This window comes from Macaca thibetana, chromosome 14 (genome assembly GCF_024542745.1).
Source record: "Macaca thibetana thibetana isolate TM-01 chromosome 14, ASM2454274v1, whole genome shotgun sequence".
NCBI lineage: Eukaryota > Metazoa > Chordata > Mammalia > Primates > Cercopithecidae > Macaca > Macaca thibetana.
Genome location: NC_065591.1, coordinates 111,464,425 through 111,482,943, shown reverse-complemented (window position 1 = coordinate 111,482,943; position 18,519 = coordinate 111,464,425). Strand labels below are relative to the sequence as shown.

The window sequence follows — 18,519 nt, the reverse complement described above, 5'->3', positions numbered from 1 at the left end:
GAGGGCTGGGCAAAGGGTAGAGGGAGCAGGGTCCCGCCAGGGTCTGGGGAGAATTCAGCTCTCCTTAGTGGCAAACTCTGTCTGTCTTCCTCCCCCAGGGGGAGGGGATGGGGATAGAAGGACCAGAGCAAGGGGAACAGGGCAGGCCTGGAGGGCGCAGTCGCCTTGGCAGAAATCCTACCACACCCGGATGTGGTGGGTGGTGAACGGGATGGGGCGGAGAGTCCCTGCCCTGCCAGGGACACTGACTGGACGATCCACTTTAGCGGGAACCCCACAAATCTCTCAAAACTAAGGTCCTGGAAACTGGAGGAGAGCTCGGTTTCAGGCTCTGGGCAAGTGCGGGGCGCGGGGTGCTTCAATTTTTGGGAAAGGAACCCCCGAAGGGAGCAGGGATTAGAAAAGAAACTCTACCAGAAACCTCAGTGGGCCCGTCTCACCCACTCATGCCCACCACCGACTTCTCTGGCAGTTCCCCGTCGCCCCGCGCACCGCTGCCTCTCCGTGGAGCCTCCAAGTGGTGCAGAGGAGAGGGATCTCCAGAGACGGTTCTGTTGCGAGCCCTGCCACGTTCCGCCCCGGGCGGAACTCTTCTTTGGGCCTTTGTTTCCTCTCCTGTGAAATGGGAGCAGGGTGGGAGCAGAGGACTTACAGAAGCCCTGCCAGCTCCGACGCTGCTAGCCGGGATTCTCCATCACGCCCTCTCCTCCACAGCCGTCCCCAGACCGGTCCTAACTCCACCCCCACCCCCACCCCCCGCGCCTCGGCTTCGCCGGCCGCTAGGGGTCACTGCCTGCCTTTGTCAGCGGAGGAGGAGGGCAGCCCGCGCTCCAGCCGGCTCCCCAGCTGGAAGGCGGCCGAGGGGCAGCTCCCGAGCGAGGGTCCTGAACCGGACCCCGCGGCCCGCGCTCGCGATCCGCCTCTGCTTCGGTCCGGAAGGCGCGTGCGCTCGGGCTCCGACCGGGCCCCGGTGGGCGCGCATCGAGGCCAGGAGGGGGTTAACGCTAACCCCTCCCCTCTGGCTGACATCACGGGCGAGCGGGTGAGAGGCTGGAGCTCGACGAGTGAGAGAAAGAGAGCGAGAGCAGCGAGCGCGGCTCCACATTGTTGCGGATCGCCGGCACCCGGCAGAGCGGCGGCGGCTGGGACGCACGGCGCCTCGAACCCGTTCTCCTCGCGCCCAGCCGCGCAGCCAGAGCCACCCGGGCCGCCGGCCGCCGAACCCAGCGCCCGCCGCCTGGGCCCCGAGCCTTCCACGCCGCCCGGGCGCGTCCAGCCACCCTCGTAGGACGGACGGCCATGGACGCTTGCAAGTTGGAGCCGAGCGGGAGGGTGTGAGCGCGCCGGGGCCAGGAGCCCGCGCCGCACAGCCGGGCAGCCGGGCGCGCCGGGGGTGGGTCCCTCTCCCCAGCCCCGCTCTGCGTGGAAGAAGAGGGCGGGGACCGGCGCCGGGAGGAGAACGGAGGAGGAGAAGGGGCATGACTCGTGCAACTTGCGGCGGGTATCTGCCGAGCCTCTGAGCCGGCGACGGCCCGGGGCCCGGACTGCGGCCGCGCGGATCCCACCCAGCCCACCCCGCCCCGGCCGACGGCTGCGGCTGACCTGGATCCTCCGAGCGCCCGCCGGCCGCCAGCGGTCTTCCTTCGTCTTCCGGGCTGGTTTCTGCAGCGCGAGGAGCGCTGCCCTCGCCGTCCCTCTCGCCGGACCCCCGGCCCCCGATGGCTCGGATGGGGCTTGCGGGCGCCGCTGGACGCTGGTGGGGACTCGCTCTCGGCTTGACCGCATTCTTCCTCCCAGGTAAGCGCGCTCACCTCTGCTGTCCCCACCCCCATCCAGTGCCTCCCCGGGGCTGGGAGCCGGATGGCGGGCACGACTGGATTGTGGGGAGTGAAAGGAGCCAAAAAAGTTGGGTCACGGCTTGGGTAAAGGGGGTGGGAGGTGGCACGGCGGAGAAAGAGGTTGAGAAGCCGAATAGCCTGCCCTGCAGGGAAGCAGTCGGATGCACGTCTCTATGTAGCATGAAAGCACTTTCTCCGCTCAGTTCTTCACAAAAATAATAATATGTAATAGCGTTCTATTTATTTAATAACCAGCTCTCTGCTCGGAAAGCAGTTTGGAAACACTGCGTGTTACATAAATGCAAAATAATCACCGTAATCACCGTCTCGGGGTGGGAGACAACAGACCCAGGGAGAGGGCGTCAGTCTCGGAGCTGAGGGGTTGCGGGTTTGGAGTATGGCGGGGGCGGGGGGGCTTCGTTTCTTTCGGCGGCCCCTTTGCCAGACGGCTCAGGACGCTCGGGCCCCCTCCCGCCCCACACCGCCCCACAGCGGGCGCGGAGAGCCGGCTGCTGCAGCAGAGGCAGCTCCTCGCTCACCTGCGGTTCCTTTCCTGGAGGGTGAGGCCGGGGCAGCCTGGGATTGCAACCTCCGGGCCTGGCGCAGGACCGGGCTCCCCCTTGGAACTCTGCTCCCAGCTCTGGGGGCTCTCCCTGGAGGAGACGCCGCGGGCTTCGTGCCAACCAGGTAGCTGCATGACCCACTTTCCCGAGGGTGCCCCGCGTGTCCTTCCTCGAGGTGCGGGCTGCCGGCAGCCGAGGGGTTAACCTCGGGCCCGACCCCGGGGTGGCCCTGGTGGCCCATTCTGACGGGTGGGGTGGGCTCGGAGGCTGGGACCGGCCCAGGCATATTGTGCTGGGGAATGAACTGGAAAATGCGTTTAGGAGGCAAATCCGACCGAGTCCCCTCGCCTGGATTTAACCCTTTGTGTCCCTGGAGAAGCTGCCGAGCTCGCCGGCTGGCTGGACACCAAGCGCGGGTCAAGGGGTGTGGGGAGTTCCTCCAGCTCCCTGGGTAGAAACCAGAGACGACCTGCAGCTCTAGCAAGATGGGATTTTGAGGAGCGGGGAGGATCTTGACTGGAGCACATGGTCCCCGCCTTGGGGTGGCAGATTAGGGGGTCAGTGTACAGAGACTCTCTCCTCGTGGGGCAGGAATATTAGATCCCGAGTTCCTACAATGTGCGATGCCGCAGAATGGCCAGGCAGTTTGTTATCGAGAGACCAGTCTGGCTGCCTAGTTCCGGGGCTAGGGTGCCCTCCTGGAAGGCAGAAGCCTGGCCTCATTCCCTTCTATGCCTCTTCTGCTGCCAGCCAGCTCACTAGGAGGCCCCCACCAATCTCCCTGAGTGGTGGATGTCTGGGAAGCAGTTTGTGAAAGCGGGTACTGGGGTGCCTCCACCCCTGAAGCCTGGGGTGCTGCCCTGCTGGATTTTGGGAGGGTAGGGAAAATCCAGTGCTCACAGGTGTCACTGCTCACCCTCCCCCCAGAAGGTGGTCTTGGTGAGAGCCAGAGGTCTTCTCACACTGGATGGCCTAGGAAGCCAGCCTGAGATACAGAAGTTCCGGCTCTAGGACTTGCCTGGCCACTGGGATTTGAGCTTCCAGGAACCCTTCAATTACATATGTCCTTATCCAGAACCCAGAGAAAGGAGAGCTTCCCAGAGCTCTGGTTGGTCCAGCACACTAGGGGTTAATGTAATCCTGGGATGGACAAAGGGTGGTGGGAAGGGTTGGGAGAAGGGGAAGGAACCCACCCCATTCTCCCCTCCTTTTGTTATTCTCTTTCCCCAGCTTTGTGATCCCTTCATGGTTAATTCCTTCATTGGGGACTAGAGGCCTGCTGTGCTCCACCCACTCAGGAAGTGGGAGCAGGGAGGTGAACTCACCTGGCTCAAGGTGGATACAACCCCTGCCAAAAATCCACATGAAAGGGTGGGATGCAGAGAAAGGAACCAGGGTTGAGAGAGGTACTTAATAAATGCTCTTCCATCGACTATAATTGACTGATGGATAGCATCCATGCACCCAAGTTCCCAAACCGCCCAGCTCCTCTGCCCAGTGCCTGGGCTCCTGGGGCCTTCTCTGCTTGCTTGCTCTAGGGTCCATGAGTGCAGAGAGGCAGGTGGATACGGTTGTGCTCAGTCTGACACTTGGATGGAGGCTGGTTGGCCCAGAAGTTGCAAGTCCACATCCTACTTTGCATCACCTGCCAGCTTCCTCCCCATTGCCCGCTATAGCATCTCTCTAGGGACTTGCCAGTCTAGTGCTCTTTTCAGGGTTTTCCTGGGCTGTGACAGGGAACCTGGGTCTAGGGATTTGAGGAGAGGAAGAGGGAGGGGCCTGGAGTGTATGCGATTGCCCCCAACTTCAAAACACTCCCAATTTGGCTACTGAAGTGTAAACACAGAAGTATGTTTTCAACAACACAGACTTCACTGAGCAGTGTGGTAAAGCCCCACAGGCCTCTGTTTCCTGAGATGACAATCCACGGTTTCTTCCTGTTAACTTAGAGGAGAGGGTCAGTGGGGCAGGTGGGTTACATCCCAAAAAGAGATGGGGGAGCCCGAGGAGGAGGCAGAGAACCTGCCTGAGAAGCAGGTGCGTTGAGCTGGTGTCCCACCTACACCACACCCTCCCTAATTGGCTTCCCTACACCTTTTGTCTGGAAAGAGAACACACACCCCAGGTGTCATGCACACCCTCGGAAGACCTGTCGGGTCACAGCACACCCCTCTCTGCAGCCTCTCTCTGCAGCTTGTGCAGAGCTTGCTGCCATGTGGTCTTTGAAATTCCAAGTGTCGGGGCTATTGGGTTATTTTCCTTCCTCTCTCTCTATTTCTCACATACAGTGGTGTGCTTCAGCTTGCTGGGCAAGGCATTATGGCAAGACCAGTTCTGCTGGCCTGGGGTTTGCAGCATGTATAAGTGGGAATCTCCTTACCCATTTATAAGGCAGCACTGTGGAGTGCCTTGGAATTGGATTCTAGGACTCCGTAGTCAAGACTGGAGGGGAAGAGGAGATACTGCAGAACTTGGGCCCAGTTGCCCTGGCTGAGTGACCCAGAAGGCATCTCTTTAACCTGAACTTGTGAGCATATGGGACAGGTAGCCCTCGTTGCCTGAGGCTGGCTGAGGTTAAGAGTGTTATCAGTTCCCTTCTCAGCCACTCACATTTGTACAATGAATCCACCTTGGCTACTGCTTGACCACCAGACTCTGTTGTATGTTGCCAGGATGGTTGAGCTGGCCAGAACCCTAGTGCTGATGTCTGAGCAAGTGAGCCCGGCTTGGGCGGGGGGCAGAGGGTCAGTTCCAGTTGCTGTGTCTATGATACTGCCATTGTTTAGCAGCTGACTAATGTTCATTGTTCAGCACGAACAGAAAACACCCAAGGGAGGTGTGAATGTATCTTCGATTTTTCCGATGGTATCTTTTCCTGGCTAACCTGGTGAATTGAATGCCTCCTACCTCAGAGAGGGACAGATAGAGAGGTGTCAGCATATTCACCTGTTTTGCTGATTTAAAAAAAAAAAAAACAACTTTAAACATTAGCCAGTGTGCCAGGCTAGAATGGTCATGAGCCAGTTGTGGAACTTAAGCTGTGACATTTCTGACAGTCTGCCTAGGGTCTCACCTTTAGTATAGAGTGTACGTGCACACACGTACCCAGGGCTTTGTGTGTTTGTGTTGGTGATCTGCCATTCACTGTGCATGTGCGCATCTGTGGGGACTAGGAGTAGGAGGTGTATGTACTTGTGCCTGTGGGTCGCTATGGGACTAGGGCCATAAATATATAACATCGAATGTATATTCACATGTAACTGACTGCTTAGAACTTTCTGACTAGGACTTTGTGAGTGGTCCGGACTTGAGAATGCGTCTCTTATGTGTCAGAGTGTCAGTGAGGGTGACTTTGGGAGGGCACCCAAGATTTGCCCTTGGTTCGCTCTTCTAGGACACACTACCGGCCCCTTTGGCAGGTGGGAAGCCTCTATGCCGCTTCCTTTTTCTGTTCTGCCCTTGGCTTTAGGCTGGGCCTCTGCCTCCTCACAGGGAGATGCTGAAGACCTTGACCACACCGGGAGAGAGATTCCTCTCTTGTCAGCCTTCTGTTGTTTCCCTGGCAGGCAGAGCAGCACTGGAACCTGGCATTACCTGGGGCCTGGCCTGCCCGACGAGTTCTCATGATCCATGAACGGCTGGGAGGGGCAAAGGGAGACAGTTTTTCAGCTCCTAATTTGGCATCTTTGCTTCCTACATGGGTACTTAAGAAAAAGAATCATGGTGTGTGTGGGGAGGGGAGGTAGCATACTCTGGGCATTGAAAAAGAGTGTGAGCATGAGCTTTGGTCCTCCATGAGGGCCCTGCAGAGCTGTGTGTGCCCAAGTGGGCAACATACATGTGCCTGGAAGCATCTTGGGTTTGTGAAGCAGAAAGCAGGAGCCCCCTTATTGGAAAAAGAAGTGGGAATAAGGGACAAGGAGTGGGGAAGAGGGTGGTCCTGGGAACCCAGCACCCTGTGCCCAAGCCCAACTGGAAAATGTTTCCCCATAATGCCCACCCCTGTCCATAGAGACCAGGTCTGCAGAGCCAGCAGCAGATGTGCTGGCTGGGGCAGGAGGTAACTTAAGATCTGAGCAGGGATCACCTTGCAGAGGGAATGCCCTGAGCTGGAGATAACACCCTTTAGTCCAGTTAACCCTTTAAGCTCTGGATTCTCTCATGCTGTTGGGGGCTAGGAGATGCGGAAAGGGAAGAGATACGAGAAAACATACGGAACATAATATCTGTACCCCAGCCCATTCCACAAGGAGAGATGAACTCGGTGTAACAGCAGAGACCCGAGACGGACACAAAGAAAGACTTTCTGACAGCAGATTGTAGAATCTTCAGGGCACTAAATTATCCCAGGTTTGCCCTGGGTGGGGGACGGGGAGGCAATAGGTATGTATTCTCAGGGGGTGGGGGGCTCGTGGGAGGTCTGCCTTTCACAGCCTCCCAGGAGAGAGCAGAGCAGCAGTGGTCCCTGGTGCAGGGAGAGCAGCAGGCAGCTCAGTTCCTCTCCCTACAACCTGGTGATCACCCTGTCTTGGCAACCCAGCATAATGAGATAGCAAAGTGGCGCCCACTGGCCTGGGTTGGAATCCCAGCTCTACCAATTACTAGCTGAGTGACCTTGGTCAAGTCACTTTATAGGCCTGTGTTCCCCCCCCTCTGTCCCCCAGGCTGGAGTGCAGTGGTGAGATCTCGGCTCACTGCAACCTCCACCTCCTGGATTCAAGAGATTCTTCTGCCTCATCCTCCCGAGTAGCTGGGACTACAGGCATGTGCCATCACACCCGGCTAATTTTTTTGTACTTTTAGTAGAGACAGGGTTTCACCGTGTTAGCCAGGATGGTCTCAATCTCCTGATCTCATGATCCGCCCACCTCGGCCTCCCAAAGTTTTCCTATCTTTAAAATAGGTTTTTGTTAATACAGATTCCCAAAGAGGTTTGTGAAGATGAGATTGAGAATGTTGTATGAAAAGTGCTTAGCACATTGCCAGGCATGTGGGCACATGCAGTGAAGTGAACTTCTATCCCCTATGCCTTCCCTCTCAATGGTCCTGGCCCCTCTGAATCTGCTACTCATGTTCCCTTGAGAGAGAGCCACTCAGCTGCTGCACACTGCTGACCTCACTTCCCGTGTCTCCAGCCAGGTGCTACTTGGGAAGCGAGTCCCTGCCCCCACTCGGGAGCCTGGCTGTCTGTGGGTACCTGTACAGGTCCAGCTGAGGTGATTGAGGGCTACCTAGGCAGCAGGTGCTGTGCGGCCTTTGTTCTGCCACATGTCACTGAGGGCTCTCCCGGCACCTGCCTCGCTCCCTGGCTGTGGCCCAGCTGGGGCACCATTGCCTATCTGGAGGCCAGCCACGGCCGTAGAGAGGAACTGGGACTCAGCCCCTGCCTTCCTTCACTTCCACTTTTGAGGGGAAGTTGGGCAACAGCACCCTCCCTCCAGGACTCCATTTGCCCCGTGAGATGGTATCAGCCAGATGGGTAGAGAATCCCTGCTGGGGTCACCTCCTTCTCACCGACAGAAAGTCCTTTCAGCCTCCTGTTACAGACTGATTCCTTTTGCAAACTGTCATAATACTGTCTGTGGCACTCTATAGCCACAGTTTCAGCTGAGCCTCTCAGGAGCCCCATGTGAATGGCATTAGTGTTGTATTAGTTCCATTTTAGAGACAAGGAAAGCGAGACCTAGGTTTAGTAACTTGCTGACCATCTTATGCTGTTGTGGCCAGATTAGACACTGGGTCTTCTGACTGCAAATCCAGTAAACCAGAAGGATGAAAAGATCGGGGATGGACAGACGGAAGAGGATGAACCGGGCCAGTAGGATGTTCGAAAATGTCCATGGGATGGTCCTCTACTTTACCAGCCATGACCAGTTCACACTCCCCCAACAGCAGGGCAGAGCCTGGCAGCTCCCTGGGGAAGTGAGGAATAAGTTGAGGATATAGGTTGGAGGGTGGCCCAGCCGGAGCTGACCACAGAGCCCAGGTTGGTGTAGAATAGAGGATGCCTAACAGTGAAACATTCCTGGGGGCAGGGGAAGCAATGTCCTGGAGCATCTCTCTCTGGGTATCTGGGCTGAGACATGGGCAGGGCCCCTGAGGTGTGAGCATAGAGCCCCAGGGCACAGGCAGGCACAGTGCCAGGGTGTGGGCCTGGCCCGGAGCAGAGAGCAGGTGTGGACTAGACAGCGTTGTGGACTAGACAGAGCAGCAGAGAGGCACGGGGGCTGGCGCTCTCCTGGACAATCCCCCACCCACTCTGGTCAGCACAAACCCCAATTTCATTCTCCGTTTATGAGGAGTCTCATTACCAAGCCACAGACAATAAAACCCGCTAGGCCACTCTGGCCCGGATCTCATTAGAGGACATTAGTTCCACTGGCTGGTGGCTCCACTGGGACACAGCTGTGGGAGTTGGGACATAGCTGCGGGCATGGCCCAGGCAGCAAAACAGGCCAGTGGCCATGGGCACCAGAATGTCCCATTGGGAGTCTGAGTTCAAGCTATGGGCTTAAATGGAGTCCCTCCCCACAAAGTCCTGGAACGCTTGCTTCTCAAAGCTAGAAACGCGTGTCCTGCCTGCCCACTTGGATGCTCAGTTCTGCCCCCTGCCTGAAGAGGAGAAGGACACGGCTCCCTTCAGGGCTAAGGAGCTGGCCTTTTCTGGGAGGAGCTGGGTGGAAGCTCAGCAAATCATCATTCCATGGAGGAGGGCCCTTGGGGACAGGGGACAGCACAGCCTCCCACACTGAGTACATCTGGATGTGCTCTGAGATATACGCCCTGGCACCAGAGATGGACTCTGGAGTCCTCGCAACAGTCTTGGCCTGAATCTTGGCCTTTCTGCCTGAAAAGTGAATGTAGGGAGTTGGGGACCCTAGAGAGGAAGCATTTCCCCTCACCTATAGATGGAGTTTCATCCATGGCTAAAAGAGCCAGCCACTGTGGAGAGCCAGCAGGTAGCCTTGGCAGGGGCTTCCTAGTCCCACCCCTCCCTGGCTTGAGAATCTTATCCTCAGTCATTGTGCTAGGGCCTTGGATTCCATCTTGTGGTTCTTCCCACCAAAGACAGGAGGATTTGTTTCTTAGCAGATTCTGATGCCTGCTGGCCGGCAGCCTCCTCTCTGCCTGTACCTTCCCCTGTGCTTTGCATTCCTCCCCTGCAAGCCCACATACCTGCTGGTCATCAGAACCACCATGGCTTGAAGGATGTGGCCATGAAAAACAAGACAGGAGCCAAGGCAAGCGTGTCCCTTCTCGATGCCTCAGGCTTGTGAAGGAAAATGAGCACCACGCCCAAATAACTGGCTTTTAGCACACACAGGCTTACTCGGGGTGCTCCCATGGTGGGGGGTCACACGGGTCAGCCCACGCTTTCACAGGTACCCGCCAAATGAGTCAGTGGAGATGGGAGCACCAATCTGCTAGGGCAGATGTGAGTCTGCCCTGCTGTGGAAGAAGGGGCTGTGTGGGCTCGTGGAGCGCCCCTGTGAGGCAGCCCCTGCCGGCAGCTGGTCTGGGGTACATGCCCCGGGCGGGACTGGGGAGGCAGCTGCTGTGACTGTTCTCTGTGCCCCAGGCACCCTCTCCCTCTGTCCCAGTGTCTTGTGGACAAATACTGTCAGCTGCTAGGACAAGGGCAGTGGAGGAGGTGCCTCTGGTCCTAGCCAGCTCTGCCACCACATCACGTGGGTCCCACTGCAGAGGAGGACGGTGGCACGTCCTCAGTCTGCTGCTCCAGTCTGCCCACACTGCTCCTTGGGTGAATCCACCTAAAGCACACCTGAGGGGCACAGCGCCTCCCTAACTGGTCCCCCACTGCCCTCCCTGAACACCATGCTTCTCATGCCCAGCATTTTCCCGCCTCAGTGCCTTTGCACATGCTGTTACCCACATTCCCCCTTATTTCCCATAAATACGAAATCTAAATACTGAGGTCAAGAGCCACTTCTATCATGAAGCTTTCATGACCCTGCCCCCCAAGCTAAGGATAACTTCTGTCATCTCAAATCCCCCAGTGCCTCATTCATGCCACCCCTGCCACCAATTACTCTCCATCCTGCTATCCAGTCACTTGGGCCTGGGATTTATCTTCATCACAAGACTGAGAGCTCCATTGCTGATGAGGCTTGGTTTCTCCAGGGCCTGGCATAGGGGACCAGTAGTCCATTCTGGATGGATAGACAGTTGCTTGTTTGAACCATTGATGAGGATAATAATAACACACTTATACTGAGAATTCCTGGATGCCAGGCACTGTTGTAAACATCTTACATATAATTACTTATTTAATCTTCATAACAGCTCATATGGAAGGTACTTCTGTTTTCCCCAGTTTTATATGTGGAAAAATGAGGCCCAGATAGAGCTTAGGTGACTTGTCCAGGGTCACGCAGCTAGTAAGTGGCAGAGTCAGGATTCTGATTCCAGAAATCAGGCCCCATGTCCGTGATTGTACCATGTGGCTAAGCTGCCTCTCTTCCTGGGGGGTGGCAGACAGGTGACGGAGGAAGACAGTTTCCTAAGCTTTGAGTCCTCACAAGACCTTGCTTCCAGAATCTCTTCCCACCCCCACATAGCACCTTCTTATTCACGTTCCTGTCCTTCCATGGTGCAGCGAGAACCTGGTGTTGTAGTTGTACATGCCCAATGCATTTGGGGAGTTATTAGTGCTGAATCTTCAGAGAGTCTTGGCACGGGTTGAACATCCCTAATCCAAAATCCAAAACTTTTGGAGCGCCAACATGACGCCACAAGTGGAAAATTCCACACTTATCCTCCTGAAGGGGCGCAATCCAAAGGCAGTCAAAACATTATTTCATACACAAAAGTATTAAAGCCACTGTATAAAATTACCTTCAGGCTATGTGTATAAGGTGTATATGAAATAGAAATGAAATTTCGTGTTTAGACTTGGGTCCCATCCCCAAGATAACATTTTACATATACAAATATTATAAAATCTGAACAAATTTGAAGTCTGAAACACTTTGGGTCTCAAGCATTAGGGATAAGGGATATTCAACCTGTATTACTGGTATATCCTGCCACAGATACTGTTGTGTCTTGGGAGTATTCATGTGGCTGTGCCAGAATGGAATGTCTTGATGTTATCACTGTTGCATCTCCTGAGTCTTTGGGCATCACTGATACCATTTGGGCACCCCCACACACACCATGTCTCATGGTGAGACCAGAGGCAGGTATAGTAGCTCCTCTGAGATAATCTGCCTGGTCCCCCAGTGGGTGTTCCCAGGCCAGCCCTAGATCCTGGGTGGATCCAGGGCTCAGCAAGCTGATCCTATGCCAGAGCCTGTCCTAAACTTCTGGAAGGTTTCAGGCCCTCTTGCCCTCACCCAGAGATCCCAAAAGATGGCAAGGGAGGGGCCCCTACCAGGGAGTGTGAATGGGGAAAAGGATTTAGGGTGTTCACCTGTGCCGCCTGCTTTGATCTCCTGGGATAAAAGGGTTGGTGCTTCCTCTGCCTCAGGCAGGATCAGGACAGCAAGCTGGAGAGAGAGGCATTGATCCTGGGTCCAGGCGTCCTCAGCTTCACAGGCAAGGGCAGAGAACTATCCCAGGGAAGAAGATCACGGGGGCAGAAAAATCAAAGCCCTTCCCCAGGGTTGTGGCTGAGGACTAGGAGTTGACTCCAGACAGTCCCTGTGCAGATTGTCCTCTCGAGGGTCACCCAGGGCGATGCTCCTCCCAGCACACGCTGACCCTGCAGGTCACCATGCAGGCTCAGGCCTCACAGACTCCCTTGCTTAATTAGGAAGGTAATTCGGCTGCAAAACAGTCATCTGATCTGTGCCGACGCCAAAGCGAAATTCCTCCTAGACCCTCCGCTGTTCTAGATTATACATGCTCCGTTAGCTTGAATTACCACGCGGCCTCTGTGGCCCAGACACAAGCCAGAGCTATGCGATCAGCTCCTGGGGCTGAATCTGCCCTGCACCTAGGAAGTGCTTGGAAGCAACAGGAGTTAGGAGGGCGTAGGACCTGCCTGACTCCCATCCAAGCCCGAGCATTGCCCAGCCAGCACGAGGGGACCAGCATTGCCCAGAGGCCCCTGCCCCGGGGCCTGCAGGTGCATGCCAGGCCCCCGAGCTTAGCCACTTTTATGTCCCTCTCCTCTGCCTGCTGGGACCAGGCCCCTTTGAGGGTTTTGGATCAGTGGGAGAGGCTTTCTGCAGCAACTCCTAGGCATAAATTGAGCAGAGGCAGGGACAGGCATCTCCCTGAGTGTAAATAACAGCCACACTGCACTGGATTATTTTATCATGATTGTCCACCTCCCCGGCCCCCGAACTGTCCTGATCTCATTGGCCTAGATTGCTGCATCTCTCAGAATGATGGAGGGGTGCCTCTCCCTTCCCGGGCAGGGTGGCCAGCCCTGCTATTGAGGCACCCTCCTACCCAGCAACTCCCCAGATTTATTCCATGTCTTTATGGTGCCTGGAGAGTCATCAGTGTCCTGGGCCGGCAGAGCACTCTGATGATCTCCACTGGCGTGATGGATGGGCCTTTGGGGGAACGTATGTGACAGCCCCCTGCTCCCGGCCTGCCTCTGCCCTGACCACAGCTCCGTTCCCCACCCTCCCAGAGGTCAGATGATGGGCCTCGTGGCCAATCCTGAAGGGGTGGTAATAATGGAAGAGGGAGACAGCGTCAGTCCTCGGCGCCCACCTCTCAGTACTGCGTCAGGGTCTTTCTGGCCTCCTCCCCAAGCTCTGCTCACAAACACCCTTCCCAGGAAATATCCCCATTACCCTCTCTCATCTCCCATCACTCTGTTACTGCTAGCCCCTCGGCACTTGTGTACACAGTTTGCGCTGTAATGATAATCTGTGCTGGTTTATGTGTTTCTTTACAAGTGTTTTTATGTCCTCTGTGTGTGTATGAGGAAGGTTTATGGTGTGTGTGCGTGTATGAGGTCACGTGCTGTGTGCGTGTGTGTGCATGCGTGCGCGTGTGCACGCGCCTGCTTCTGATTAGACTGTGATCGCCATCTTCTCCCACACACAGGTGGGGGGCTCTCACTCCACTTCTGGGGTTGGGGGCACACCCTGGCTACTAAGGGTGGGCAGAGACGGAGGGGGAGCCAATCAAAGATGATGACTGTCCGGGCAGGGTCTGCACTGCCCCCCAGCTGCCAGTTAGAGAACCGGCGAAGGTCAGTCTTAGATCATTGTTTTGTCTACAGGGTCACAAACAACTGGTTTGACTATTTTCCCCAAGAAATTGACTGAACCCAGTGGTTATTTTGGAGTCAAATGATCTCAGCCTGTTATGACTTACCTGTGTCAGTGGGTATATCTGTGTCTTCTCTAAACAAGTTCCCTTAGCTGTACAATGGGATGAGATGATAAGGGGCTAGAAGGAGTGAATAACACATGTGGTGTGCTTAGCACAAGCAATAATTTGCTTGATCCAGAGAAAGTCTTCGCACCACTTGGCTGTTGTGAGCTACTACTCAGAGGGACTCCCAGTCTGGAGAAGCAGGGTTCGTTCCCTGAGGCTGGGGAAGCCAGGCCTAGGAGCCGTCCTGGCTGTGTGTGCCCCAGAACGCTGTGGGGAGCCCCTCTGCTGGGCTCCCGTGACTTCTCCAGGGTGGTCAATATGAGCAGGTGTGTCTTAGTCTCAGGCCCCTGGGCTACTGGAGATCCGCCCCCATCCCCAGGTGATCACCTAGGCAGGTGCCTCCTGTGCTCCCTTCTGAAAGGGAAGCAAGGGTTTCACTCAAGGTGCAGAATTCTGGTTGCCCCAAGTGCCCAGTGCCAGTCCCTGTATGAATCCCACCGCCCTGGAAGTGTTGTGGGAGAGGCAGACAGGTTCATCCCGGCATTCACTCAATATGTGCCAGGCACAGAGGTGGGAGCCGTAGACAGCAACAAACATAATATCCAGTCCAGCACTGCATGGCATCCATGGTGTGACCTCTGACCTCACACACAGCAGGTGCCCCCTGAGGGTGTCATCTCTTTCAGGCAGGAATGCAAGTTGGGTTGAGGCCTGGGTGGATAGTGGAGAGATGGAGCTGGGGTCTTGTGGGTCACGCCAGCATAAGCCCCTCACTCTCCTTAAGCCAACCTGCTTGGACATGAAGGGACAGTGACACTAGGCAGGGGCCTGCATTCTCCTTCATTCTGCAAAGATGTGTTAAACACCTGAGCCCACCAGGCACAGTGACTCACTCCTATAGTCCTAGCACTTTGGGAGGCCGAGGCGGGTAGATGACCTGAGGTCAGCAGTTCGTGACCAGCCTGGCCAATATGGTAAAACCCTGTCTCTACTGAAAATACAAAAATTAGCTAGGTGTGGTTGTGGGTGCCTGTAATCCCAGCTCCTCAGGAGGCTGAGGCAGGAGAATCACCTGAACCCAGGAGGCGGAGGTTGCACTGAGTCGAGATCACGCCATTGCACCCCAGCCTGGGCAACAAGAGTGAAACTCTGTCTCAATAAAAATAAAAATAAAAAAATAACCTGAGCCCACTTGTTCTTCTCCCAGACCCAGGTCTGGAAAGAGCCTCCCAACTGGGCCTGCAGCTGAAGGTACCCCCCTGCCCTGCAGGGGAAGGTGGAGAGGATGTCAGAGAATCCTGGAGCCTCAGCGTTGGAAGGGAAATCAAATGCTCTAGCACCCCATTCACTTCCTAAAACCCCTAACCACATTCTGGCCTGTTGGTCATCCTCCAGCTGCAGCTGAATCCCTCCACTGACAGGGTACTTACAGCTCTGACTGCCCCCAGCTCCCCCTTTCCCCTGCAGCTCCCTCCCATTAGTGTTGGAATCGCATGGAGCACATGTGATCCTGCAGGCATTTACAGACAGCCCCGGCCCCCATCTCTCCTCTCCTGAGTCTCACACACCTCACCATCTCAGGTGCTCCCCTCGGATCCCCAGTAACAGCTCCAGATGTGGGCTGCCCCGCCCAGGGATGTCAGCCTAGGATTCCCAGCCACCACAGCTGTCCCAGATCTAGGAGGAGGCAGTGTAGGTGGGCCCTCCAAGCTTCCCTACCTCCCTCTATCCCTTTCCCAAACCCCACCCCTTCCCACCCCTGTTTTCCTTTGGATTAATGATAAATTTCAGCGAAAGATCCGCTTATCTCCAGTAGGAATTAAGGAATTAAGTTGGCGATGGGGAGAGAGAGGACAGGGAGAGGGAGCATATGCAGAGGGTCAGGGTACAGAGGGACCGTGGGCAGGGCAGGACAGGGCAGGGACGGCGGGGCTGTGGAGCAGTCGCCTCTGCCTGCATCAGTTCACCCTGGGGTGGGCTGGGCAGTGCTCCCCACCTGCCTGGACCGTCGTGGGGGATGGATGTGGGGCTGCTTGGGGATGGGTGTGGTGACTCATGGAAGGAGGTGCATCACAGGGATCCTGCAGGTGGGGTGATCTGGCAGCCTCCTGTGTCACCTGTTGGTGCTTCATGCCATGGTGCAGTGGCTCTGTGACATGTCATGGCCCTGGGAGGGCAAGCCACGGCATGTCGCAGGGTGGGGCGCCCCGCTTTTGGCATTAGGATACAGAGGCACATTCTGCAGTTGGAAGTCCAGGGGCCACCAACCCACAGGTGGCTCATGAGTGCCATCCAGGCACTAACGCAACCCCCGGCAGGTCCTGGCTGCCCCTCAAAAGAGGCCCACCCCAGAGGCTGCTGCTCCTGCCTCTTTGCTTCTTTGGTGGGACTGACTGAGTTTGGGTTCCTGTAGCAATGGCTGAAGGAATCTCTCACCCCTGGAGAGTCTGAGCTTTGATGTATCCTCAGAGCAACTCAGAAGCCTCTATCCTGAATACCAACGGAGGCCACTCAGGGTCTGCAGCATCCCTTGCCCCCGAAGCCCAGAAGACTCTGGTTAGAGTTTCTCCCCAGGTCCCCAGGCTTGCTGCTCCTTGGCACCCCCCGGCATCAGATGTCTCACTGGCAAGCAACACCAGGCCCAGGACTGCGGTCCCGAAAGGTGCCTCCCCTCGCCAAACTCTGAGGCTAACCCGGGAGAGATGGGAACTGCCCTCCGGAGGGTGGGGGGTGAGGAGGTTAGAAATGAAGACAAGGTGGGCCAGAGGACATGACTGCCCCTCAGGTCATCCAGGCCAAGCTTCGCCTGCCCCAAATAAGTTTCAATCACTGCAGTCCCATTCTTTTCTGACACCCCCAAGGCTGGGAGTAGGGGTTAGTGTTCAGTAGCAGCAGCCACCAGGGCACCTGGAGATAAGAGGAGATAGGGGCAAGGCTGGGCAGAGACAGTCCCAGTCGGGGGTAAGGGTAGGGAGTGGGGAGGGAAGGGGGAGGCGTGGCACATTGGGGAGCTTAACACTCAGGAAGCTGAGGGAGGCCAGGAATTGGGGCCTCAAGTCCAGGAGTCAAACTGGTTAATAATTAGTGACTCTGGTTAATAAATCATGGACTTTTTTTTTCCTAATTTCAGCTTCTGCTTCCACCCCACAACCCTAGAGATCTTTCTGGGCTCTGCCCAGGCCTCAGAAAAGAAGCCCCCACCCCCATCCCTGCCCTGGGCTGTCACCTCCCAGGCAAGATTCGCCCTCTGTCCCTCCACAGCCCTCCCTAGGCCTCTGCCCCCTCCCCCAGCTGGTTTCTGGCCTCCAAAGCCAGTGCGGTGTTTAATCTCCAAGAGAGATTAGTGACCTGCTTTCGCCGCCCTCCCCCACAGGCTGCTTGGATGCCCCTAAATATTCCCTGCTGGAAGGGCAGGCCCCCATGGCCACCCAGAGAGCATCTCCAGGTGCCCTCCTTGACAGTGCCACCCCCCCCCACCCATTGACCAACTTGGCTACAGGCCCTTTCTGCTGGCCAGAAGGTGTCATGGGGCACCCTGTGGGTAACACTGCCCAAACGCCTCAGGTGAGGTCAGTCAGCAGATGTTCCTTGGGCATCTACTATGTGCCAGGCACTATGTGTCAAGAAAAAGATACTTTAAGCAACTGGAATTGAGGTTAAAGGCTGATGCACGTGAGCGGGGACCTGAAGACCAGGTGACTCCAGGACTGGCAGTTAGGGTGAGGAGAAAAGCAGACACTGGGCGTTTTGCATCTCTAACTCTGGGATGCTTCCGTCAACAATCAGGCAGGTTTCTGGATTTCTGTCCCTTTTGCAAGATTGCACCAAGGGCAGAGATCTGCTTTTGTAAGGCTTGTGGTGGTCAGGGAGAGGGAGGGAGGAAGGAAAGGGGAAAGGGGGAAAGAAGTTGCCTGCTTCCCCTTCGTTGAAGGTTTTGACGTTTCCCTCTTTTTGAAGGGTTGAGGCAAAAGAATGAGAGGTCCCTCTCCCGTCCTAAACCTTGCACGTGCTGGGGCTGAGAGTATAGTAGTGACGGATTAACTGGCCTCAAAACAGGTGAGGCCCTGTCTCCCAAGTAATCTTCGCACAAAGCCCCCAGAGATTTACTTAGGTGATAAAACTATGCCCGGGGCTATGGTGGAGACATGGGGGCCTGAACTGGGAGAGGGGAGGGGAGGGGAGGCTTCTCTGGGACCGTGACCTTGATTCTGAAAACTGGAGGCTGAGAAGGAGTGGGCTGGGACGTGACCAGGACAGCCAAGGGAGACCCAGCCACGAGCATGCCTGGAAGAAAACTAGTGCCTCCGCGGCCTGTGGACTGGGACTTGAAAAGAACAACCCCCCAATCTGTCCTCTCTGATTTCAGCCTGACCTGTGCGCAGTCCAAGCCCAGCTCGTCCAGAGCCACCCTTTCCCTCTTTTTCCCAAGACACAGCCCTCCCTGGGCTCTTCCCATTTCTGTGATGAAAGCCCAGATCTGCTGTGCACCGGAACCGTGGCTCCCTCCTTCACCCCTGCCTCTGATTTGCTGTGAGTTCTTATCCCATTTCTGCAGGACCCCTCCCCAATCCTGGCACCACCACCCCCATCCCGCCATTCCTATGCAGTGTGACAATAAAAAGTGTCCTCGGACTTTATTGAATGTTCCCTGGAGGACAAGAGCACCCCAGTTGAGAAAACACTGGTCTAGGCCTTCACTGCAACCAGCCTCCTCTCCTAAAACTGCTTTTTCACTGACTGCTCTACACTCCCACAACTTTACACGGACCTATTTTAAGTTCCAGTCAAAATAAACTGCTCCCAGCTTCTCCAGT

At 56.1% G+C, this 18,519-nt stretch overlaps 1 protein-coding gene across 1 annotated transcript in view; it reads left to right on the top strand.

Annotated features, from left to right (window-relative positions):
• The first annotated feature begins 836 nt into the window (after nt 1-836).
• The window catches only part of NECTIN1 (nectin cell adhesion molecule 1), a 68,404-nt gene continuing 50,721 nt past the window's right edge, over nt 837-18,519 (top strand). Inside the window, exon 1 of the mRNA XM_050759384.1 lies at nt 837-1,797. Coding sequence (XP_050615341.1) covers nt 1,719-1,797 — 79 coding nt within the window. The 5' untranslated portion in view covers nt 837-1,718. The remainder of the gene's footprint in view (nt 1,798-18,519) is intronic.